Here is a 25,632-nt window from a genome sequence, read left to right on the forward strand (position 1 = left end):
AGAGAGCTCCTTCTCTCTGTGTCTCAATCTCTCTCTGTAATTCTGTCTTTCAAATAAATAAGTCTTTAAAAAAGAAAAAGAAAACAGAAAGCAAGCCTGCTTCTCCACCTTCTCATACCTGTACCAGGTTGAATCAAGGTGGGAATTGGGTTTACGGTTCTAACTCTGGAAACCTAGGAATATTTCCAGCAGAACCTTCTATGCTAGCAAAGAGACACTTCAAGAAGCAACAGAAGAGTTTGGGAGGAGCTAGGCCTCCAGAACTGGACAAGCCAGGGGTTAGAGTTCAAGGCTGCAACTGAACCACCTCTGTCACCAAGGGCACCGTGGGCCCCTCTTCTGACTCTCTGTCATACTTGAAGGAACTGCACCAAATCCGCACCCCCCCCCCCATCTTCGTGTTAAACCCCTAAGTCCTCTCGCTTGCCAAGGAGCTTGCGGCAGATTGGTTAAGGGTTAAAGAGAACAATTGGAGGAGAAAGGGCATGTTGAGTCTCAGCGTGCCTTTCTCCGGCCCCGTGGGTGTCGACATCGCTGACAGCGCACTGCACCCCACGGCCCCCCGTGATGGGCTTGTTTTGTAACTAGGGAAGGGTCAACGGGTCACTTTGGAAAATTCTAACTAAAGGACTTAAGAAATCAAAATTTTTAACTTTGGGCCACGAAGCCAGTTAAAAAGCGTAGTGTGGTGAATCATGCCAAGCTGTGTACTGGGAGCTGGAAGACCCAGGTTCTAGATCTGAGCTGCTCGATGACCTTGGACTGTCATCAGGCACCGCGCTTGGGGGATTTATGATCACATCGCCGGTGTAGCCTGCGGGAAGAAGGAACCCTCACTTCCCAGAGAATGGACGCAGAGAAGTCCCGTCACTTGCTCAAGTAGGTAAGCCGCAAGAGGGGGATCTGAATGGGGGGCCACTCTCACCCAGCCTGCTGTGTGACTTCTCTGCAAGCCAGGAGGCCCCCTCCAGCTTTCTGCTTTATTTTTTGGATCCTTAAGTGGCTGAATTTGCTACCCAACCATGTGTCGGGTCAGGTCACCAAGATTCCCCCAAGGCCTCTGATTGAGAAATTCCCCTACTCAGCAGAGAATGGCTCCAAGGCCTGAAAAGCTCAAAGTCTGAGCAGATCACTAATGCCTGGGAGCCCCCAGGGCAATGCCAGTCATTGAGACCGTCCCTAGACTGTCTCTCTGGCTGGCTCTGCAGAGAGGATTTGCCCCTTCTAGGACCATGTCCCTCCCTGCTGCACACCCCAACTCCGCCTTCAGATTAGTCTCCATGGAGACTGCTCCCCCACCCCCACCCCTCACTCCACTCTTCCCTGCTCAGCCTCTGAGGAACTGGAGGAGTAGAAAAAGGAGCAAGCATCCACCTGGTCTCAGGCCTTCTGATGCTCCGTGCAGTGCCCTTGGTGCTACATTATGTTGTCAAAACTTTCATCTTGGGGCCGGCGCTGTGGTGCAGTGGGTTAATGCCCTGGCCTGAAGTGCCAGCATCCCATATGGGCGCCGGTTTGAGACCCAGCTGCTCCACTTCCAATCTAGCTCTCTGCTATGGCCTGGAAACCAGTGGAGGATGGCCCAAGTCCTTGGGCCCCTGCACCAGCATGGGAGACCCAGAGGAAGCTCTTGGCTCCTGGCTTCAGATGGGTGCGGCCAACTGGCGAGTGAACCATCGGATGGAAGACCTCTCTGTCTCTCTCTGCCTCTCCTCTCTGTGTAACTCTGACTTTCAAATAAAAATAAGTAAGTCTTCAAAAAAAACCACTTTCATCTTAAAGTATCATAGCTTCTCCACCTCCACCTCCTGCACTGTTTCCCCTAAGTGAGCCCGCTCGTCTGGCTGAGTGGTGGGGTCAAGTGCAGGGAAGGAGAGAGGGTGCCTTCTACCTTGGCTTCCCTCTTTTTTCTTTCTTGAAAATCACACAAAGGGCCAGCGCCATGGAGTACTAGGCTAAGCCTCTGCCTGCAGTGTTGGCATCCCATATGGGCACTGGTCCGTGGCCTGGGAAAGCAGTAGAAGATGGCTCAAGTGGGAGACCCAGAAGAAGCTCCTGGCTCCCAGCTTCGGATGGGCCCAGCTCTGGCCATTGCAGCCATCTGGGGAGTAAACTAGCAGATGGAAGACCTTTTGCTCTTTCTCTCCCTCTCTCTCTGTAACTCTGCCTCTCAAATAAATAAATAAATCTTAAAAAAAAAGAAAAAAAAGAAAACCGTGCAAATGATAGCTCTGCCCACCCCCAGCCCCCATCTCCTGGGAACTGGGAGAAACAACAGTGTCCCACGTGCTGCACTTGCTGCTGTCATAACTGCAGTCTGCCAGGGAAGCTGAGGCCAGGGCCTGCTGCAGGGAGGCAGGGGCAGGCGGGAAAGAGGCAAGAAGGAGGCAAGGCTTGGCCCACAGTGAGGCCACTGTGTTTTCAAGCCCAGGACCCACTTTCTCCTGCAAGAGGTTTGAGATTCTGCAACAGGACCGGAGAGGAACAAAATGCTGGATTCTAGTCCCAATCCAGCCAATGACTCACTGTGCAGGCTGCAGTAATCCCTCAGAAACATGCTGGAGACTGGATCACCAGACTCCCTAAGGGCTTTTCTGACACTCCCGCTCCTGACCCTTTCAGCTCTTCTTGACCCCGCCTCTGCCTGTACCCTTTGTAATCATGGTTTCCCCGTCTGCACAGTGGACAGAGGGTCAGATATACCCACCCACCCCTGGTTTTGGATCAATGCAGACTTGCAGGTTGGAGGGCAGAGACAGCACTCACGTTATGCCCTTGGTCTTCTCCAAGCCGGGGGACTCTGAGGAGCTTCCATCCACACAGCTGGAGTCCTTGTTCTGCAGGTGCTTGGCACTTGTGGGGGACGGTATGACATCCAGTTTGAGGGCATCGGCTGCCTGGGGACCTTCAGCACTCTTTGTCACAGGCATGACTGCTTCAGAAAGGGAGAGCTCAGTGGAAGGAGGCAGGCTGGGGAGGTGACTTGGTGCAGGTGCAAGCCCAACTCAGCTGCTGTGCCTCAGCCCGCCTTGGCCCAGCTGGAATGAGGTCCCACCCACCTCCTCCCTCCTCCCTCCTCGGGGCACCGCCTCCTCCAGCCTGAAGAAGCCCAGTGGAAGAGGAGGAGCTCCAGGGAGGTGGAGAGGAAGGAGGGACTGGGGAAGGACACCCACCCTTGCTGATACTAGCCAATCAATAACAGTGATGGCAACAGCAATGACAATAGGGATATAGACATATATGTGTGTACGTGTGCAGGTATGTGTAGATATGCATATATACACGTACACACATCTCTCTCCATATATATAAATTGTGGTTTTAAGCACAGATCTTTCTTCTTTTCCAAGAAGTCAGAGATTCTGTCTCTCCCCAACATTAATAGGACTGGCCAGGAACAAAAAACTGACTTCAGGGCCATATATAGAGATAGGTTTATAAATATTTATTATTTATATAAATCTACAAATATTTTTATACACACACATATAAATACACTTAAAAACACACATTTAAGAGGACAGTTCACTCCCATTCACTGATTCACTCCCCAAATATCTGCGAGCAAAACTAGGGGCCAGGATTTCAATCTGGGCCTCTCCCGTGGGTGGCAGGGACCCAACCACTTGAGCCATCACCTGCTGCTTCCCGGGTCTGCACTAGCGGGAAGCTGGGATCAGGAGCCACAGGCAGGCATCAAACACAAGCATTCCGCCAGGTGTCTTGACTACCAGGCCAAGTGCAGGCCAGAGATCATTTCAATAACTACCTTTGATTAAGGCCTTTATGAAGGGAGAGACACTCCTCTAAATGTTCTAGCTATATTTTTTCATTGACTCCTGCAAATTGGGGAATGAAGTCAAGGACTCTGCCAGAGGTTGCATAGCTACAAAGCGGCAGAGCTGGGACTGCAGAGCAACTTGGCGGGGACCTTAACCGATATCCCAGGCCTGCCTCCCAGAAAACACCTGCGTGGCCCCTCTCGTGTTCCTCCCAGGGCCGGGGTGCCCACGTCTCACTGTCCCCGCACTGTAAGATGGCCCTTCCGGGAGCGTTTCTTTCTTACATTGCTAAAAACAGAACAGAACAAGCCTCACTCACCTCTAACTGCTTCAGCTTCCACAGGGAGAGTAGAGGAAATGAGGGAGAGGCAGAGATTGTGCAACTCCAGCCACATTTTCCTGGGCAGGACAGTGGCGCCAAGACAGGGTGTGATTTGCCCAGGGTCACCCATGGCCTTCAGGACCCAAGCCTGTAGCTAAAGACAGCCTCGGGGGCTTCTCTTCTACCCCATTCTCTGTCATTATCTCTGCTTCAGATGAGTGGGCCAGCATTCCTTCCTCCCTGAAATTATAGCCTTGCACTCAAGCCCTGCCACTTCCCCTGCATCATCTCATTCCCCAAACTAACATTTATCGAGTCCTGCTTCGCACCGGGAGCTTTACTTAAATCATCTCCCTGCTAACTGGTAGCATCCCAGACAGATTTCTCAGCTCCCCTCCCTTGCAGGGAGCTCTCTCCAAGGTCCGGTAAGCAGTTTTGAATTTCAAATTTTGCATTTTTTTCTTCTTAAAGGGGCCCTCCCCTCCCCTTCCACCTAATGTATAAGCTTCAGGCTCCACCACTCTGGCCACTTCTTTGGGTAGCATTGTTCTGATGAAGAAATCGGGCCTCGCGGAGGTGAAGTAATAGTTTGCTGAGGGTCACAGCTAAGCCTGCACAGGGTCCAAATGCCGTCTCAGCTTCTCCTGGAGCTGCATCCTGCTTCTTGGACCACCACACTGTCCCCCTGGCTTAACCCCTTCAAGTTTCTGGCCTTGAGTCACTGGAAACACTTGCTGTGGTCCTAGCCATGTCTGCTCTTTGTTGCCTGGCCCCCCTGCGTGCCACTCTCCCTGGGCTGGGGAGCATCAGGCTGCGGTCCATGACCCGCACCTGCACCTGCACCTGCATGGCGCCAGCATTCCACCCTGGATTCCGAGCTCAGAACTCCCCTTCCCCCTAGGGCTCTGTAAAACCAGACTGCCAAGGAGGTCGGGATACCTATGTGCGATCCACTTTCTGCTTCCTCTCCAGGTTGGGAAGAACACTGAGAGTCTTTAAATTTCTTGCTGGGATAGCCATGTTTGCCCAGGGACTTCCACAGATATCATCAGTGAGAAGGAAAGTGGCAGAGGGTTGAGGGGGAGGGACCCCCAAATCATTGTCACACTTGTCAGCAGGTGAGATGCCTTCTCCCAGGCGAGGGGCTGCCAACATAAGCCCTCTAACACTGAGCCAGCATCCGAAGCCCTGAGGTCCACTGTGGCTCTGATGTGAAGCTGTGTGACCCTGGGGAAGGCACTGTCCCTCTCTGGACCTCACTGCTCCCTTTGTGACGTGGGTTCTGGACAGTAGTTGGCCTCAAAGGCCAGAGGACTCCAGGACTCCAGGTCTGCCGTGAGGCAGAGAGGCAGGTGCCCTCTGGCAACCATGATTCTGCTTTCAACTTCTGGGAGCTCAGCTTTCTCAGAGTCTACAAATGAGTGACATCAGTTGCCAAGTCTGGCTAATTTTGTTTACCATTAGGATATCCAGGTCCATCGATGCTGCTATAAGCCACAAGATTCTGTCCCTTTTATGTGCCTGAATAGTCTTCCATGGTGTACATACAATGTATGTTTTTATCATCCATCCATGGTGGACACCTCTTTTGGTTCTGCGTCCAAGCTGCAGTTCAGGTATCTCTGTTCTTCTGCCTTGCCCAGTGCACATCAGGAGCTCCAATATTCACAAAGTCCTTACATGGGCTTCAACACTTTGGGATTTCACACATTGATCAAATTTATAAACATGGCTGGCATTGTGGCAAGACAGGTTAAAGCCACTGTTTGCATCCCATATTGGACTGCCGATCTAGTCCTGGCTGCTCCACTTCTCATCCAGCTTCCTGCTAATGCTCCTGGGAGGCTGCTAACGCTTCCCGAGTCACTGCCCTGTGCCTGGGTGTTCCTCAATTGCTAAATGCTGGTCGAGGGTATCAGGCTGGAGTGGGGATTAACTGAGGAGAGGAACAAGCAGGGCCTGGGTCAGTCAGTGCCCCAGACAGGGCTGCCATTCTGGAGATGTCATGCTGTCCCACGAGGGTATTTGTGAGGTCGCTGTGCTGGGCTGTCCTGTCTTACTGACTGGGGGACTGAAGCCCAGCCAGTGGAAGGGACGTAATAATAAATGGTGTTTGAGGGCAGGGTTGGGTCTGTAGCTGAGCTCAGGTCTCTCGAGGTCCGAGCCCTGCTGCTTTCACTGCTTGCCGGGCACCATGGAAAATATGAATGAGGAGGTTCACTCATTCATTCAACAGACACTTACTGAGTCCTGGCCATGTGGGGAGTGCTCCGGCAGGAGGTAGGCAACAGGAGTAAGCAAACGAAATAGGACTCACGGCTCAGTCTGCTGGAGCTGCATAGCAAAATGCCACAGGCTGCGTGGCCTACACAACATTTATTTTAACACCATGCTGGAGGTTGCAAGAGCTGGCCAAGTCAGTTTCTGGCCAGGGCTTGCTCTCTTCCTGACATGTGGATGGCTGCCTCCTCCCTGTGCCCTCACATGGCCTTTCCTGGTTGCGTGTGCCTGGGTGTGCATCTTCTCCTAAGGACACCCATCCTACCTGATCATGGCCCCGATCCTGATGACCTCATTTAACCTTTAACTGTTTCCTTAGAGGCCCCATCACCGTCATCAAATACAAGCACACGAGCTGATGGAGCTTCCATTTCGAAATCCAATCTCTACCTACTTACCAGTGGCAGTCCAGTGGCAGGGAGAGGGGGAATCTGGAAGAAAGAAAGGAATAACTGAAAATGGTGGTTCATGCCTTGAAGAAAATGACCATGATGATGTTGCAGAGGATGATGGGGGTGGGAGGGAGGAGGCGATGGAGAGAAAGCTGTCAGGTAAGGATTTTGAGAAGGTGGCGTTGAAGCCAAGATCTGAAGAGGAGGAGGCAGCTGTGGGACATCGGAGACTGAGGCTGGTGGTTAGGCAGGGGCAGCAGGTGTAAGGGAGAAGGCAGGCGTAGGCAGTGGAGAGATCCAGGGTGACCTGAATTCTGTGCGCATAGGGGACAGAGCTCAGATGAGGGCTTGGGCCAGGAAGGTTTGCAGCTCAAGGTAAAGAATTAGGGAGTCGGCTGGCGCCGCGGCTCACTAGGCTAATCCTCCGCCTAGCGGCGCCGGCACACTGGGTTCTAGTCCCGGTGGGGGCGCCGGATTCTGTCCCGGTTGCCCCTCTTCCAGGCCAGCTCTCTGCTGTGGCCAGGGAGTGCAGTGGAGGGCAGGTGCTTGGGCCCTGCACCCCATGGGAGACCAGGAAAAGCACCTGGCTCCTGGCTCCTGCCATCGGATCAGCGCGGTGCACTGGCCGCAGCACGCCGGCCGCGGCGGCCATTGGAGGGTGAACCAACGGCAAAGGAAGACCTTTCTCTCTGTCTCTCTCTCTCACTGTCCACTCTGCCTGTCAAAAAAAAAAAAAAAAAATTAGGGAGTCATTTAATGTGTGTCAGGGTTTGGAAAGATTTTCATGGAGAATGGAGGACAGAAGAGCAAGAGAGGAAGCAGGGAAGCCTGTGAGGAGGTGGTGGCTGAGTCAGGGAGAGACGGTGGGAGCCTGGGCTGGCGCAGTGCTGAGGAGGTGGAGACGAGAGAGTTTGCATGCGTGTGCTCAGGTGTGAGACGGCTGGAGTCACACAGAGGGGCCCACGTAAGATGTCTTCAGGGGATTTCACGCAAATACCACGTATTTGGTCAGCTCACCAAAGGTCCATCGGACCAACTGTGGAGGCTGTCAAACTACAAGCTGACCCTCAGGAGCCCTGCACAGCTGTGTTGCCTATTCATGTGTGTGGATAAGGGCTCTGTTTTCTAGGTTTCTGGACCTGCTGGCAGAGGGTGCATTGGGGAGAAGGAAGGAGTTCATGGCTTCAGCAACAGCTTCCCCTGATGAGCGGGGATGAGGGCTTGATGGGGCCTCTCTGACTTGTTGCAGGCATCCACACTGCACATTCAACACAGTCACATTTCATTCAGCTGTTTGCTTCCAGCAAAAACTAAGTATGATGATGATGATGGTGATGGTGATGGTGATGGTGATGGTGACTGACTGCCACCACCACTATCACCATCATCCCAGATCAAGAGCTACTGCTTACTGAGTGCATACTATATGCCAGGGATTCAATATTCATTATGTTATTTAATATTTTCACCACCTCTATCCAAGCCAGCAACATCTCTCCCTTGGAAGGCAGCACTAACTTTCTAACTAGTTTCGTTGCCTGAATTCCATTTCCTTACAGCAGCCAGTGATGAGCCACCTTGCTTAAAACCTCCCCTGCTCCAAATTGTTTGGGGGAATGCAGTCAACACTCCTCACTACAGCCCACATACCCCGCACGCTCTGGCCCCTGCCACCCTTCCGCCCTCACCCTGTTTGTCTCCGCCAGCAGCATTCCACTGTGCGCGAACCTGCTCCTTGTCTCCAACAAACACTGCCCTTCCCCTCCTCGCACATCTGCACCTGCTGCTCCCTGTGCCTGAGCTGTGGACCCTCTGCTTTTTGCCTGGCTGGTCTTGGCTCCAGTGTGTTCTCCTCCCAGGGTCTCCCCTGCCATCCTATCCAAAGCCAGCCCCTCTGCCAGCCCAGTCTCTCCATCACAGCCCTGCTCTTTCTTTCATAGCCTGTGGTTCTCCTGCTTACGTGCTTGCTTGCCCATGGTGGTTTGTGCCCTCCAGCTGGAATTTAGCCTCCAAGAAAGTGGGAGGGACTCCTTTGCCCCAGAGTCCAGCACCCACCAGCCTGGCTCATGGGAGACTCAAAATGTGTGTGATGAATCAAGGTGTTATTCCCACCTGACTGACGCTTGGGGTGAAGTCCTTTCCCTTGCTTATGTCAGCTGCCTACCACTGGTGTAAGGAACTGTCACAAACTTGGTGCCTTGAAACCACACAGATGTCTTCTCTTATTGTTCTAAAGGCCAGAAACTAAAGACCAGTTGCACTGGGCTAAGCTGAAAGTGTCAGAAGGGCCAGAGGAAACTGCTCCCTGGGTTTTTCCATTTCTAGAAGGACATTTTGTGCATTTTTTGGCCCTGCCCCCTTCCCTGGTCTTTGCGTAGCATCTCTGCATCCATCACATAATCTCCTTATCTCTTTTCCATGGTCAAATCTCCCTCTGGCTCCCTCTTATGAAGATACTGGGCTCCATTTAGGGCCCACTTGGGTAATACAGAATAATCTCCTAATCTCGAGGCTCTTACTTTACTCATATCTGCAAAGTCTTGGAGTCTTGTCTTGGGGCCATCGCTCAACCTTTTGCAGTTACACAGTCAAGCCCAGTCCTGCCTGACTTCAAAAGCAAACTGTTGACCATTGAGCTTTAGTGTTTTGGTGCATGTGGTTCCGACTCTCGGCTAGGTTAGAGACCTACCACAAGGTGTACACACAGTTAGTGTGCACTTAGTACCCAGCAGATAAATGAAACCATCTCCCCTGGGGCATTAAACATCGCTCCTTCATCAGGACTAAACACCCAGATTTCTCCTGGAACAACCCATTTTCCTCACCTAAGAGCACACTGCTCAGACCCAGAGTCTGCTGCTGCTGCTGGCTCCAGCCCCACCTGACTTCTCTAAGGCCCTCAGCTACCACTTGACGTTTCTGGGAATTTCCTCCTTAGATGTCCTGGACTCACCGTACTGACAGGTATAGTCTCTTGAGCCTACAGATAGAAAAACTGAAGCTTAGGGAGAGGAAGTAAGCACACACAAACACGTATCGTGTTTGGGAAAGAGCCAGGAGCAGAACACATGATTTTCAATTTAGAGATTATCTACCTAAACCTAGTGTTGTCTTTCTTTAAAAAATTAATAGACAGTTCCCACATATCCTCTAACCCCCACACTCTGACCACCTTCGGTCTCTGCACTATCCATATCCTATATCAAACCAGTACATTTATTACGCCATCAAACCTATACTGACACATCGTCATTACCCAAAGTGCTCAGTTTACACAAAGGCTCAATCTTGGTGTTGAGCATCCTACAGGTTTGTACAAAGCTGAAATGATATGCACCTGCCATTACTGTATCATACAGGGTGGGTTCATTGTCCTAAAAGTCCTCCATGCTCCATCTAAGCATCCCACCCCCACCTACCCCCAATTCCTGGCAACTCCTGATCTTGTTACTGTCACCACAGTTTTGCCTTTCTGGAATGTCATTTACTTGGATTCACAGTAGCTCCACAAACAGTGTGGCACTGACTGCCATGGCCAGGACGGAGACATACACACATACATGTGCCTGAGCCATCACCACAGCACCCCAGGTGGTGCTCACCTCTGGACCAGAGGCACAATCAGCCTTTTCAGAGCCATGTGGAGTGGGGGTGGCATAAGGAGTTTCCCAAAGGAAACTCACAGCGATTACCAGAAGAAGGGGGGATACCTGCTAGGAGCAGAAGCAGATGTCCACCACACACAGGCAACAGAACCTGAACATCAGCAGCTGTAACACAAGGTAGGGAGTGAAAAGCGCATGAACATGACAAGCAGAGTCCACGATATAGTGACATGCCACTAAAAATGAATTTTGTCACATATATCTATCAAAACTTTAAGATGTATTACCTTTAATTCAGCAGCTCCATTTCTAATAACCAATCCTATAGAACTGCATGCTCACTCCCACACCATAGTCTTTGCAATAGAATATCTGTAATAGCAAAAACAAACAAACAAACAAACAAGCTGTAGGTATCTCAAGGAGATAATGGCTAAATAAGTGGTTGTAAGTCTATTAAATCAAATGTTGCAGCAACTGTGAAAAAGACTCCAGTACACGTACACACAGTCCTGTGCAGGGAGAGGCAGGATGTATTATGTGAACTGTGAACTGCTCACCCCCATTCGTACAAGATGAAAATAGGGAAAAATGAGAGTCTGGGTCCGTGGACAAGCACTAGTGCTCACACGTGCAAAACACACACACTATGCATAGACTCGCTTATGCTTGAGATAGGTCTGGAACAATCGACAATAATTCCTCCCACAGCATAGGACTCTAAGTGGAGACTTATGGGTAAAAGCAGGGGTGGGAATTTCACATTTGAACATCAATGCATTTGATCTTTAAAGGCATATATTTTATTTTTATAATAAAATGAGAATTTTGAATGGCAGCCAAGCACTGTGGCATAGTGGACTAAGCAGCCACTTGCAAGGCCAGCATCCCACACTGGAGTGCCATTCGAGTCCCAGCTGCTGTTTCCAATCCAGCTTCCTGCTAACACACTTGGGAAGGCAGTGGATGATGACTCAGGTACTTTGACCTCCGCCACCCAATTGGGAGACCAGGAGGGCGTTTCTGACACTTGGCTCGGCCTAGCCCAGACCGGCTGTTGCAGGCATTCTGGGGGGTAAACCAGAGGATGGAAAATCTCTCTTTCTTTCCCTCTGTCTCTGATGTTCAACTTTTAAAATAAATGAATACATCCTAAATAAAACAAACAAAAAAGAAGCAGAGGTCATCTTTTAAAATTTTTTTTTAAAAACTGTGTTAAGAATTCAGGAAGTTCTGCTAATGTGCTGGAAGAAAAAGAGAGGGCTTAGAGGTACACCCATTGCTCATTTCTCCGCCCAGTAGATTCTAGAGTGTGTTTCACCACCTTTGCCCTCCCTTTCGTGCTTTGTGTCATGGTCAGGCGCTAGGGGGCGCCTCTGCTGTGCTCCATCTTCATCCTGATGCCTCTCCCAGGCACCCTTCCATCCTGCACTTCTGTAAGGAGAAATTCTAACGCTGAGGTCCAGGGTCAGGCGCCACTCACACAGAGACCAAGAAGGAAGTGGTGTTTTCTGCCGGCCGCCGGCTTCCTGCAGCCTCCCCCGGTGGCCGCGGTTCCCGGTTAGGAATTCCGTGGAGGACAGGCTACCCAACTGGGGGCCATTTTCTCCTTCAAACTTCACTTCAGACCCGCCTCTTCGTCTCTCCTGCTCGGAGGTGCCCATAAAGGGCGCCCCAGTGCCATGGAAGCTGTGTTTCTGCACACACAGCATCTGCATCTGGCCAGGGAACTCCACACACAGCAACTCCTGCGCTGAGTGACAAGCCTGGGGAACGCAAGCCGCCCCGGGGGGCTACAGGGGCTGAGGCGAAGCCACAGACGCCTGCACCAACCAGCGGGGTGGCTGGGCCTGTGCCACGGAAGCAGAAGAGGGAGAGCACGGGTGGGTGGGAAAGTGTGCTGGGGGCCACCTAAGCCACACTCTCATGTTACAGAGAGAGAGGAGGGGCCGCTTGCTCCGCAGTCAGGTAGCTGAGTCAGGGACAGGGTTCAGTGGTTACGACCACGGACTTCAGCACCTCAGAGAGCAGGGTTTAAATCTGCCTTTGCCACTCTCTGCGGGACTTAGTGCTGGCCCCTAAGCTCTTGCGGCCTGAGGCCAAGAAGCCATCTGCAGGATCGGATTCCGAGGCCGTGGTGTCGCACATGGGACGCGCCTCAGACACTGCTCGGGCCCCCATCAGCAGGGCTGTTCCTGTCACTTGGGTGGCGGATCAGTGTTTCCTCAGGTTCCAAGGTGCTGGGAGAGGAGGAGGCTCAGCCTGGCTTGGAGATGGGGATGGTCCCTTCGTGCCTCTTCTGGCCTTCATAGGGCCAGAGTGAAATAACGAAAACTCGTCAAACACCTCGTCTGTGCAAATCATTTTCATCCACACGCTCTTACTCTCCCCCATGATACTCTGAGGATCGCCAGGACTTCGGCCTGGCATTTAATCCGCTCCACCCCAGTGCCCGCCCCTTGGGGTAACCTCGCTGTGCCTGTTCAAGGGGTCTCCAAAGCATCCATGGAAATGCGTACTATGCGTGGATGTGAACATTTTTAAAAGCATTTATTTGGGAGGCAGAGAGAGCGAGCAAGCGAGCGGTAGGGAGTGCTCCTATCTGCTGATTCACTCCCCAGTGCTCACAAGGTTCAAGGACAAAGCCGAGAGCCAGGGACCCAATCCAGTTCTCCCACATAGGTGGCAGGAACCCAATAACTTGGTTAGAGGAAGCTATAAAAATAGTGTTTTTCTTATTTTTCATTCCTCTACAGGAGATCTGACTGCCTAAAGCAACAACAAGGCTTTCTATGGTAGGATGGCCACCAAAATGCAAGTGTGCATAACAACTGTTTCAGGGAAGACCATCTCTCTCCAGGCCGAACCCTCGGTTCCAACAGAAAATGTACAGCCCAAGATCCAGCCGAGGCAAGGGACTCCTCCCGGTCAGCAAAGACTGAACCAACTGCAGATGGATGGGCCCTGCCCACCACATCTGAAAGCAGTCCACTCTTCATCTTGTGCTGAGACTTCCCGGTGGTACTAAGAAAAGGAAGAAGTCCTGCCCCACTCCCAGGAAGAATAAATGTAAAAGAAAGAAGGCCGAGCTGGCTGTGCTGACGGACGTAAGGTGGATAAGAGTGGCGTACTTAGGAGTTGGGATGAGGGTGGTGCTGGAGATTTTGTGGCCAGCCACCTTGACAGGTGTCACTGAGGCACGTGCTGTCTGACCTACTGCTTCAACAAACTATAAGACGGGTGACTGCATATGAGGAGTTAATAAAACACATCAACAATTGGGGCCAGCACTGTGGTGCAGAGAGTTAAAAGCCCTGGCCTGAAGCACCAGCATCCCATTTGGCACCGGTAATAGTCCGGGCTGCTCCTTTTCTGATCCAGCTCTCACTAGGGCCTGGGAAAGCAGTAGAAGATGGCCCAAGTCCATGGGCCCCTCTACCCACATGGGAGACCTGGAAGAAGCTTCTGGGTTCTGGCTTTGGATTGGCACAGCTCCAGCTGTTGCAGCCATCTGGGGAGTGAACCAATGGAGGGAAGACCTCTCTTTCTGTCTCTACCTCTCTAACTCTTTCAAATAAATAACATAAATCTTAAAAAAAAAAAAAACCATGAACAAGATAAATAAATAAAGCAAGGACAAGCAAACTATGGCCTTTGAGCTGCCAGCCTATTTTTACGAGTAACAGTTTTATTGGGATGCAGCCATGGTCATTTGTGTATATGTTCTCTCCCTCTGCTTCTAGCAGAACAGAGCCTGTACAGAGTGAAAGAGAGTTTACAATATTTATGGTTGGGTTCTTTAAGAAAAAGTCAGACAACTTCTGGTTTAAAGCAAAAATAGTAGCTATGCATTGTGGGTTTATAGCATGTATAAAAATAAAATGGGACAAAAATAGCATGAAAATGGGAAAGAGGAATTGGTCATATACTACTGGAGGGCTCGGATTCTACAGCAGTATATTATTTGAAAGTAGTCTATGATTGATTATAGATATAAATGGTAGACCATAGGGCAATGACTAAAAATATTTTTTAAAGATGGGATCTTTAAAAATACCCAACCCAAAAACAAGCAGAAAAAGAAGAAAAAATAAAGAGCAGATGGAACAGAGAATATTCAGCAAGGTAGATTTGAATTCAAACTAGCAGCAATTGCATGAAATATATAAGTGGTCTAAACACCAATTAAAAGACAGAGATAGATTGGATATAAAAACAAGACCCGACTATCAGCTTTCTACAAGAAATCCATTAAATGTAAAGAACAGTCAGTAGGTTAAAATTAAAGGAAAAAACACATGCAAATACTCAAGAAACCTGGAGTGGCTGCATTAACAACAAACTATACTTAGGAACAAGGAATATTGCCAGAGATAAAGAGGGATATTATAAAATGCTAAAGAGTCAACTTAGCTAGAAAACTCTAAAAGATGTAAATGTGTATTTCTTTAACAACAAACCTTCAAAAAGCCCAAAGCTAAAAATGATAGATTTGAAATATGAAATAGACAAATCCATTACGTATATTGGAAACATCAATAATCCTATCCCAGAGACCAACACGCGAGTGGCAGGCTGGGGGTGGGGGGAGTGCCCAGGGAGCTTCATAAAAACACCTGGGAATGAAATCTAGACCCTGGCTGCAAGCGGACCACAGGAGGACCACACTTTTTGAATTAGTTGTTGTTATTTAAAATGTGAAAGTGGGGGCTGGCACTGTGGCGCAGCAGGTTTACATCCTGGCCTGAAGCGCTGGCATCCCATGTGGGCACCGGTTCTATTCCCGGCTGCCCTTCTTCCAATTCAGCTCTCTGCTATGGCCCGGGAAAGCAGTGGAAGATGGCCCAAATCCTTGGGCCCCTGCACCCGCGTGGGAGACCTGGAAGAAGCTCCTGGCTCCTGGCTTCAGATCAGCACAGCTCCGGCCATTGCAGCCATCTGGGGAGTGAACCAGCAGATGGAAGACCTCTCTCTCTCTGCCTCTCCTCTCTCTGTGTAACTCTGACTTTCAAATAAATAAATAAATCTTTTTAAAAATGTGAAAACATTGCATGTACACATACACAGGACTTCTGGCTTCTTTTAAATTTGGAAACATTCCCCCTTTGCCCATTCCCACCCACCCACCCTTACCACATGGGTAACTGTGGACCAGGCTGCTGTCCCTCCCCTGGTCATACCCCTGGTCAAATCTTTCATTTGCTCTCCCCACCTGGCCATGGTGGGCAGGGAGAGGAAAACCCCAAGTTCAAACCTAGCTCTCGGAGCAGGCTGGATATCCTGGGAATTTCCAAGGGGAAACAACCCAGAGTCTGCATCCAGGCAGGAAATGCCTCGGAGCGCTTCCAGAGCTCCCGGGAATAAGGTTCCTCTTCTCCGCTGCTCTGGGTACACAGAGCTCTCAGCTTCCCACATCTGCCTGTGAGGACCAGACTCTCTCAGTTGGACTCACCCAGACAGAGAGCAGGTTCTCAGCGGGGATGTCAATGTACAGGCGCAAAGCCAAGAGCAGAAGCGGTGGAGGGGCCATGTGCCTGAAAAGGAGAGCGAAAGGGAGAAGCAGCTGCTGGCATCCCGGCAGTGGCCTTGCCCTGACCACCTTCCCAGTTGGTCCCAGACCTGGCCTGTCTTACCAGGAAGTGGGAAGAGTGCCGTGAAGTGCTCTCCAGTGCCAGCTGCGACAGGAACTATTCTATGTTTTAGGTGACATGGGCTAGATCGACTGCCCTGGCAACTATTGTGTCTCGGTTCACAGGAGTTACGCTGTACCCACCAGGTTCAGAGAACCCCACTCCACCCCCGGCAAGGTGTGCAATGCAGGTCAGGCCCGAGAGGTGGAGAGGCCGGGTCCTGGGGAGCCCCTTGTCGGCCGCCTCAGGCAGACAAAACCACTTTCCATTTAGTTTTATAACTTAGGTTACTTTGGATTGGACTTCATTGCTTGCACATAAAAGAGATCTGATCGACAGTTGGAAGCTGGGGGGAACACTTGGAGTCATTCCGTCTGATACCTTTGTTATAGAGAGGGAACCTGGGGTCCAGAGGAGAAATAGCCTGCCCAGAACACAGTGGGCTTCATGGCCACGCTGGACAGGAGTCTAGCTCCTGACTCATGCAGGCTGTCTGAGCTTCTCAGCCTCTCCTCCTGGTGCTGACCCTCACTCATGGTCTTTCCATTTCCTTCTGATACAGGGGAGCCAAGCCAGCCCCATCACACACACCATCCTAGAACTTCGGGCTCTGAGGCTAAACCCACTCGCTCCCAGGTGGGGAGGTTTAGTAGTGCTCACCTGGAGTGGCCCCCAACTTGAAGCAGCCCCTGGCCTTGAGGCTCGGCTATGGGGGTGATCACGAACATCCCCTCATGCAGAATGAGCTGAAACTGGGCACCATGCCACATCTTGTCTTCCGGCGGAAAAACCTGCTAAGGGAAGAACCACACTCAACTACATGGTGGTTTATATTTATGTTAAGACTTCTTTGCCCACTTTTTGCCACCCTAAGGTCATGCATCTCAGGAACAAATATTTCAGGGAAAAAACCAGAAACAAAATATCTCAGGGAAAAAAAAAGAAAAACCAAAAAGCTCCAAGACAGGGTACTAGCTTCAAATCTACTAGGTATAAAGGACTACTGAATTACAGCATCAGATATTAAAATTACCTTCAAGCCCAGCCATGCATAGTAGAGTATCCTGCTCTATACTCAGGAAAGGCTTTGCCTCCAAGCAGCTTTGTGGCCTGTGCATTGCTGTGACAGAAAATTGCTGTTAGCATGTACAGGCAACCATCTCTGCAGGAACTGTGCTTCCCCACTCTGCCCACGAGGGGGCGCAGCAGCCCAATTCCAGGTGGTAAGTGCTCATCCAGCGGTGAGGCAGGTGTGTGCACTTCAGTACAAGTTTGGATTCCTTCTGCTTGGAGCGGGAGAGGAGGGCACTTTATATACAAGAATGAATGACAACTCCTGTCCGAAGGATGGGAAGCAGTAGACATAGTTCCAGCGCTGGAACCTGTTTCTTTACTTGCGGTCTGAGTTAGCTGTCAAGGAAACTGCAGGCCCCTGCTCTATTCCAGTCCCTGCTGTCTATGGTCTGCGATTCTGTGCTCCAGAGTAATAAGGCGGGAGCCTCGGATCTGCCTAGCACACCCCTGCAAAGGAGGACAAAAGACAAACAGCTTAGGGCCGGCGCTGTGGCTCAATTGGTTAATCCTCTGCCTGTGGTGCCGGCACCCCTGGTTCTAGTCCCGGTTGGGGCGGTGGGTACTAGTTCCAGTTGCTCCTCTTCCAGTCCAGCTCTCTGCTGTGGCCCCGGAGGGCAGCGGAGGATGGCCCAAAGTGCTTGGGTCCCTGCACCCACATGGGAGACCAGGAGGAAGCACCTGGCTCCTGGCTTCAGATCGTGCAGCGCCGGCCATAGCGGCCATTAGAGGGTTGAATCAACATAAGGAAGACCTCTCTCTCTCACTGTCTATAACTCTCTCTCTGTCTCTCTCTCACTGTCTAACTCTGCCTGTGGAAAAAAAGAAAGACAAACAGCTTAAAAAGCACAAAGAGGAAGACCAGGGTGCTTGGTTTTGGGAGCTGGGGGTGCAGCCAGATCACACGCAGGCCTCAGGTTCATCTCCACACCCGGACGTGAACCCCACTTCAAGCTGGGGCTGGAACTCTTGCCTGCCCCTTTATTTAGCCTTTTATTTTGAAACGTTTCAGACTTCAAAAAGTTGCAAGAATAGGACAGAATTCCCAGTTTGTATGTGTTTATCGTATTATTCTCTCCGTAAGTATATTTTTTAAACAAAGATGGCTCCTCAAATTTGAGTAGGCAATGGATATGTTTATATTTGTTCTGAGCAATGGGACAATAACTGATATGTTTTAAAGATTGTACTGTTTGTGATCTCATTCAAGGGGCACAGAGAGTAAGAAATATTTAAAACCTACTGCGGAATTCCCTTTTAGTAATGACTTTATTAGTCATTTTCCTTGTACTGCATTCAAAGAGCTCTAGCAGCTAGAAGTGCTGCTTGAAGGCAGAGCAGATTAAGTAGATTTTTTTTTTATAATGATTAGGCTAATTTGCCTTTTTTAATTTTTTGAAGGTTTTTATTTAATGAATACAAATTTTCATATGTACAGCTTTTAGGGATATAGTGTTTCTTCCCCCATTCCTGCCCTCCCACTCTCACTCCCATCCCACCTCCCACTCCCTCTCCTGTTCCATTTTCCATTAAGATTCATTTTTAATTGACTTTATATACAGAAGACCAACTAGATTTCAACTATTTGCACCCACACAGACATACAAAGTATTAAGAACAGTTTGAAGACTAGTTTTACTGTTAATTTTCATAATACAACTCATTAAGGACAGAGGTCCAGCATGGGGAGCAAGTACACAGTGATTCCTGTTGTTGATTTAACAACTGATACTCTTAATTATGACGTAAGTATCACCCAAGGCTCTTGACATGAGCCGCCAAGGCTATGGAAGCCTTTTGAGTTCACAAATGCCATCGGTTTTTAGACAGGGCCATATGCAAAATGGAAGTTCTCTCCTCCCTTCAGAGAAAGGTACCTCCTTCTTTGATAGCCCCTTCTTTCCACTGGGGTCTCACTCATAGAGATCCTTCATGCAGAACCATTTTTGCCACTATGTCTTGGCTTTCCATGCCTGAAGTGCTCTCATGGTGTTTTCAGAAAGGCCTTAGGGGCTGATTCTGAGGTCAGAGTGCTGTTTAGGGTGTTTGTCATTCTATGAGTCAGCTGTGTGGACTGCTTCCCATGTTGGAGCTTTCTCTCCTTTGCAATTCTATCTATTGTTATTACCGGACACTTGGTCTTATTTATGTGATCCCTTTGACTGATGGTCCTATGTATATGATCAATTCCATACTTAATATGATCAATTAAGTAGATTTTTAAACTCAGAAGGCCACCAGTGCTTAAGTAGGTTGACCAGCTGCCAGGGCCTGTTGTCAAAGGTGGTGAGTTATCCCATTTTACACATGGACCAGGTGGAGCCCACAGGAAAAAGTTTTGCCCGGCCTCCTGCAGCCTTCTGTCAGTTCTCTCTCCCTAGGCTGTTAGCAGCCTTTCACGTGTACTCAGTGAGGACTAGTGAAACAAAATACTAATAAAGGATCAACTGTGCTCACTGAGACCTTATAACACCCTTGGCTTCGTGGGTGTCAGGATCTCTGTTTTACAGATGAGAAAACTGAGGCACAGAGAGGGGTAAAAACAGTAGCTTGTCCAAGATCACAGAGCTGCATAGGGTGAAGAAAAAAAACCAGGATTCAAACCCTGCCTGCTGGGCTGCACTGATCATGCTGTTCCTCTGACTTCCTAGCATGGGGATGGGGCACTCACCCCATCTCTAACTGCACCCCTGCAGTACCTCCCAAGGCAAAGACGCTGTCCTGAAGAGCAGGGGAAGGGCTTCCAGCCTGCCACCATGGCGGGCTGCTGGGGACCGGGATCTCCCAACTGAGAAACACAGGAAAAATGGCTGTCGTCGCCCTAAAACCAGGCTTGTGAAAACGCAACAGGAGGAAAGCAAAGGGAGAGCACCAGGAAGCGGCGCCCACAGAGTGCTCAGCCTTCCGCGACCTTCTCCTGTGGTGGGCTGGGGCAGGAGGAAGGACAGGAGGCAGCTGAGGCCCAGGGCTGAAGTCCCCAGGCTAGCAGTGGGACCTCAGTGCCTCCATGCACCAAGCATGATGGGGAACTAGATGTGGGGAGGAAGTGGCTTCCGTTCTCTGCACTCGCTGGGGCCAGTGTTTGGGGCCAGTGAGAGCAGAGGACAGGGAGGCCCTGCAGAAATCCTCTGGCCTGTGCCTCTGTTTTGCACTAGGGGATCCCGCAATCCAGAGAGACAGGGATCCTCACGTAGGGTTCCTCGGCCCTGGTGGATAAGCCGCTCATATCCCCGGCGCCGTGTTAAGGGCCTTCTGTGTGTTACTGAATTCTCACCCCTACCCCACAACGTGGACGGCTTTATCTTCATTTTCAGGACAAGGAAACTGAGGCTCGGGCCTTGCTTCAGGTTCTCCTTCCAGCAGTGAGGAGGTTCAACTACAACAGCCTGCCTGAGACTTTAGGCATTTATCGCATCTGTGTTTCACCTAGGTTAATTTTCTCAAGTCGGTGTTTGAAAATTAGGTGGGTTTTAAAAGTGTTATAATGCAATTCTAAGTTGCTATGAATAAAAGGGAACAAATACATAATGAAGGAAATCAACCAACACCTTTCCCCCCTCCCCAGTTCACTACCTGCTCCCCACCAGGGGTAGGGAAACCCTGAACTAAATGATCAATGATCGAGAACAATGCTCTTAAAGGGACAATAACCTTTAACCCCACTAAAAGCCCCTGCAAACAAGAAGACCTCCAGGGTGTCTGCAGCAACAGGTCTGGCTCCAGGAGCCTGGAAGCCGCTTCCTTCCGCCTGGAAACAGCCAGCGCAGTGGCGAGAGGGTGACCCCTGTCTTGCAGCTGCAAAGGGCCTGGATCGTCACTGTTGCTCAGGCAGCAGGCGGTGAAGCCTCTGAGAGTCTGCACCCAGCGTCTGAGTCCTCACCCTGCTTTCCACTCTGTAAAAAAAAAAAAAAAAAAAAAAAAAGGAAAAGAAAAGAAACCAGGCCAGGCCAGGTGCTTGGCCTAGGGATTGAGAAACCCATTGAAATGCCTGGGTTGGTTACCTGGTTCCGCTCCTCACTCCAGCTTCCTCCTAATGCAGGCGCCCCGGGGGGCAGCGGTGGAACTCAGTTGATTGCGTTTCTGCCACTCCCGTGGGAGACATGGCTGAGTTCCTGGCGCCCGGCTGCAGCCCAGCAGCTGTTGTGGATATCTGGAGACTGAAACAGTGGATGGGAGCTCTGTCTGCTGTCTCTGCCTCTTAAATAAATACCTAAATAAAAATTTCAAAGGCGATGATAAAGAAACAGTGGCAGCTATTTCAGCTCAGTTCTTTCGAATTCATTAGCGTTATGGAGAGTTTAGGAACCGCCATTTGTGTGTATAAACAGCTTTGAAACTTTGTGATCCACTTTTCAGCTGGGAACTGAAGCACAAAGAAGTGGCAGAGCAATAATTAGAATCCAGAGAGCTCGGCGGGAGCAGGCCTTGTCAACCCGGGCAGCACTGCCATTCTGGGCCAGCTGATCCCTTGTGCGGTGCTGTCCTGTGTGCTGCAGGGTGCTGAGCTGCGTCCCTGGCTTCTACCCACTCGGTGCCAGCAGCATCCCCCTCCCAGTTATGACAACAGCAAGCGTCTCCAGGAATTGCCAAATGTCCTCTGAGGTCAAAGTCATTCCCCGCTGAAAACCCACTGCTCCCGAGAGTCTGCATCTGAATCCACTCGGCTCACTCACTCTGCTGCCTCTCTTACAGCTGCGGCTGGGTTCTCAGCAGGTTTCCACCAAACAGCCTCACCAGGGGGGCGTTCTGAGCCCTGCTTTAGCAACATGATTCAGGGCCGCACAGCAAGGGAGGTGCAAAGCCAGGCTCCCAGCCACGCTTCAAGCTCTTTCTGTATTGATTCCTAGCCACGGTGGTGTCCGAAGTTTCTGACACTCATTAATGAGCACAGCTGAAGGCTAGGGATGGAGGCTGCCCAACCTTTATTCCTCATTTCCTTTTAATTTCTCCTATGCTCCATCACGTCCACAGGGTTATCTGCTCGGCAAACCCTCCTTATCAGATACAATAACTGCTGCCCGGTCCCCTAATCACTGTTGATTGGATCAAGGGTGGCGCTAATCCAAGTTGAACCAGGAAGTTCCTTTCCTAGATTTTTGTTTGAGAAACCCTCAGATCAGGCTCCCTCTGGTGGCCAAGATGGTAACATGTAAAACTCAGAGCTGTGGACGGATTTTTACCACAAGTGCAGGGGCTGTAGCCTGTCCTAACCTGGGCTGTTGAGGCCATTTGGGGAATAGACCAGTGGATGGAAGATTCTCATTGCTCTCTCCTCTCTCTCCTTCCCTCTCCCTATTCCTCTCTCTCTCCCTCTGCCTTTCAAAATAGTTAATATTAACAACTTAAAAAACAAGGGCCTGCACTGTGGCATAGTGGGAAAAGCCATGGCCTGCAGTGCCAGCATCCCATATAGGTACAGGTTCAAGTCTCAGCTGCTCCACTTCCAATCCAGCCCTCTGCTGATGGTGTGGGAAAGCAGTACAAGATGACCCAAGTGCTTGGGCCCCTGCACTCACGTGGGAGGACTGGAAGAAGATACTGGCTTCAGATTGGCACAGTTCCGGCCATTGCAGCCATTTGGGGAGTGAACCAGCGTATGGAAGATCTCTCTCTGCCTCTGTAACTATGCCTTTCCAATAAATAAATCTTTTTTAAAAATCACAAATTATAACAATAACAGCTCATGGAATGGGGAGCACAGAGCCAGGATGGGCTGAGCCTTTCTTACTCCAGGCTATGCAGAGTCACTGTGAAAATAGGGGCCCTTTTTTTTTTAAAGGATTTATTTATTTATTTGAAGGCCAAGTCACAGAGAGGCAGAGAGAGAGAGAGAGAGAGAGAGAGAGAGAGAGAGAGAGGTGTCTTCTACCTGCTGGTTCACTCCCTAGATGGCTGCAAGGGCTGAAGCTGAGCTGATCCAAAGCCAGGAGCCAGGAGCTTTCTCCTGATCTCCCACATGGGTGCAGGGGCCCAAGAACCTGGGCCATATTCCTCTTTCCCAGGCCATAGCAGAGAGATGGAACAGAAGTGGAGAAACCGGGACCCAAACTGGTGCCCATATGGGATGTTGGCACAGCAGGCAGCGAATTTACCACAGCACCAGGATTCTTGAGAACAAAGCCATCCCAGGGAAGCTGGATGTGAAACCATGTCCAATGTCACCGAGGGAGGTCTGCTTTCTTGCATGTGGAAGAGCCTTGTGGACACCACCATCACAGGTCCCTGCAGTAGTCAGGGGCACTCAGCCCCTCTGAACCAGGACTCCTGTGTTCTTCAGGGCAGGGGAGGTCCAGGAGCCCCATGCCGATGTTGCCTGTCACTAGATGGATCAGGACTTGCAGTGACTGAGGAGGGGGTGCAGGGAAACCCGAGGGGGGTTGTCAGTGCTGACCTTGGCCCCGGAGCCCACAGACGGGCTTCCTCCAAGTGCCTGAGGTAGAGAAGCACCACAGGAAAGCTGTGGGGTGGACAGACGGATGGATGGGCGGACGGACAGATGACTGAACAAAGGAATGAGATAAGTGACCAGCACAAAAGAAAACAATATGATCTGAGACTGTATTTACAAAAAAAAATGAATCTAGCAGTGGGTGTCTGTCTGGCCTGCCAGAGGTTAAGACACTGCTTGAGATGCCCACATCCCATACTGGAGAGCCTAGTTGTGAGCACTGGCTCTGCTTCCAATCCAGCTTTTTGCTAATGCACACCCTGGGAGGCAGCAGGTGATGGCTCAAGTACTTGGGTCCCTGCCATCCTCGAGAGAAGCTTGCTTTGAGTTCTGGATGCCTGGCCCTGTTCCGGCTGTTGCAGGCACTTGGAATGTGAACCAGCAGATGGAAGATCTCTGTTTGACTCTGTTTCCCTCTGTGTCTCTCTGTCTCATTATCTTTCTGCCTTTCAAGAAAAGGGAAAACAAATAAACAAAAATGCTAAACTCTTTAAACCAATACATCCAGAGTAAGGAGTAGATGGTCTCTCTCTCTGGGCCTGCAGAACACAGGCCATGCCAGGCTTAGCCGTACTTTAAAAAAAAAAAAAAAAATACAGGCTGGCGTCGCGGCTCACTAGGCTAATCCTCCGCCTTGCGGCGCCAGCACACCGGGTTCTAGTCCCGGTCGGGGCGCCGGATTCTGTCCCGGTTGCCCCTCTTCCAGGCCAGCTCTCTGCTGTGGCCAGGGAGTGCAGTGGAGGATGGCCCAAGTGCTTGGGCCCTGCACCCCATGGGAGACCAGGAGAAGTACCTGTCTCCTACCTTCGGATCAGCGCGGTGCGCCGGCCGCAGTGCGCTGGCCGCGGCGGCCATTGGAGGGTGAACCAACGGCAAAGGAAGACCTTTCTCTCTGTCTCTCTCACTGTCCACTCTGCCTGTCAAAAAAAAAAAAAAACAGTTTATCAGAATAATGCATGTGCGTGGTAAAAATGTAAATATTACAAAAGCCCATGGGGGAAAGTAAATCTTCCTGCCTAGGATCCCTGAGGTTCTGATTCCCCTTTCCAGAAGCTCTGGTAGTGAGCTCCCTGCACCGGAGGTATTCAGACAGAGCCTTAGGAACACTGGACGGGGCTGGCAGCAGTCAGTTTCTCTCTCCACATCCCTTGAGGCTGGAAAGTGGACAGTTGCATCTCCCAGACTCCCTGAAGCTACAGTTCTGGATTCATCGTGCAAGGTCGGGGTGTGGCAGGGACATCTCCCTGCTGCTGCTCAGGCCGCTTGCTGCCGGCAGAAGAGGTTTGTGCAGAGTGAGCCTGGCCCCAGCTTTGAGGAAATCCCAAGGCAGATGCTGATCCTCAGGGCCCACCTGCAGCCCCTTGCTCCCGACCTCCCGTCTCCCGTCTCCCTGGGGGCCCCTGCTTCTGCTTTCCCAAATGTGAAGGTGGCGGCCCTCAGAGGGCCCCCTCAAAGATGCTGTGCCGGGAAGTCCTGCCCAGAGCCCTCTCCTCCAATGCTTCAGATGACTGCGTAAGCTCCTAAGTCACATTATTGGGTACAATTCTGCAAGTTTCCTGCCTAAGATACTGCATGTCTTACCCTGAACAGGGATACAGGCAGCAGGAGTGGACAGAACATGAGGATCTCTAAGGATCTCCATTCACTCTCACTTTCTATGACCCTACAATGCTGTCCCACCCTGGAAGAGGCAGTTTTCCAAAACTGGCCATTTCTACTGAGCCAGAAGATGAGGCCTGGGGAGGGGGTGACCCAGCCTTCCGGCAGCTCCCCAGGTCCTGGCTGACCAAGCTGAAGGCGTTTGATGCATCCCAGCGGCTCTTGCAGATCCATTGTTCCTTCTCGTTTCCTTGGCGCTGATGCCGACTATGGAACTCACTGTGCCAGGGTTCCAGGACCTGTGGCCTGACCCGGCTTAGCGAGCATTCTGGGGAGGGGGAAGGAGCATTTCCTGCCTCTGCTTTTTGCAAGCTCTTGAAAAGAACATGCCTCATGAAATGGGTAAAGTCGTGACCCCCCTAGGACAGGCACAGAATCCGCGGGATGCCAGTGCCACACTCAGATTGCACCCTGCGCAGAGTCCGAGGGAGAAGTCCCAGGTA

At 50.8% G+C, this 25,632-nt stretch overlaps 1 protein-coding gene, 1 long non-coding RNA gene and 1 pseudogene across 4 annotated transcripts in view; 1 reads left to right on the forward strand and 2 right to left on the reverse strand.

Moving 5' to 3' along the window:
- The window catches only part of SLC36A2 (solute carrier family 36 member 2), a 33,242-nt gene extending 30,165 nt beyond the window's left edge, over positions 1-3,077 (reverse strand). The window contains exon 1 of one of the 2 annotated variants that reach the window (XM_002710321.6): positions 2,767-3,077. In XM_002710321.6, the coding sequence (XP_002710367.4) occupies positions 2,767-2,930 (164 nt within the window). In that variant the 5' untranslated portion in view covers positions 2,931-3,077. The remainder of the gene's footprint in view (positions 1-2,766) is intronic. The other variant, XM_070076338.2, reaches the window with a different exon arrangement.
- On the forward strand, positions 757-13,751 carry LOC138850192 (ubiquitin-ribosomal protein eS31 fusion protein pseudogene; annotated as a pseudogene). Its single transcript, XR_011389828.2, has 2 exons — positions 757-883; positions 13,138-13,751. The product of XR_011389828.2 is annotated as a ubiquitin-ribosomal protein eS31 fusion protein pseudogene (transcript).
- Positions 6,682-10,748, reverse strand: LOC103347926 (uncharacterized). The gene is made up of 3 exons (XR_011389826.2): positions 10,669-10,748; positions 10,487-10,546; positions 6,682-6,815 (listed from the first exon to the last, which is right to left on the reverse strand). It is a non-coding gene; the product is annotated as an uncharacterized LOC103347926 (long non-coding RNA).
- Positions 13,752-25,632: the final 11,881 nt, after the last annotated feature.

The sequence above is a fragment of the Oryctolagus cuniculus genome, chromosome 6 (assembly GCF_051225735.1).
Source record: "Oryctolagus cuniculus isolate XC-2025 breed Fujian yellow rabbit chromosome 6, ASM5122573v1, whole genome shotgun sequence".
Taxonomy (NCBI): Eukaryota; Metazoa; Chordata; class Mammalia; order Lagomorpha; family Leporidae; genus Oryctolagus; species Oryctolagus cuniculus.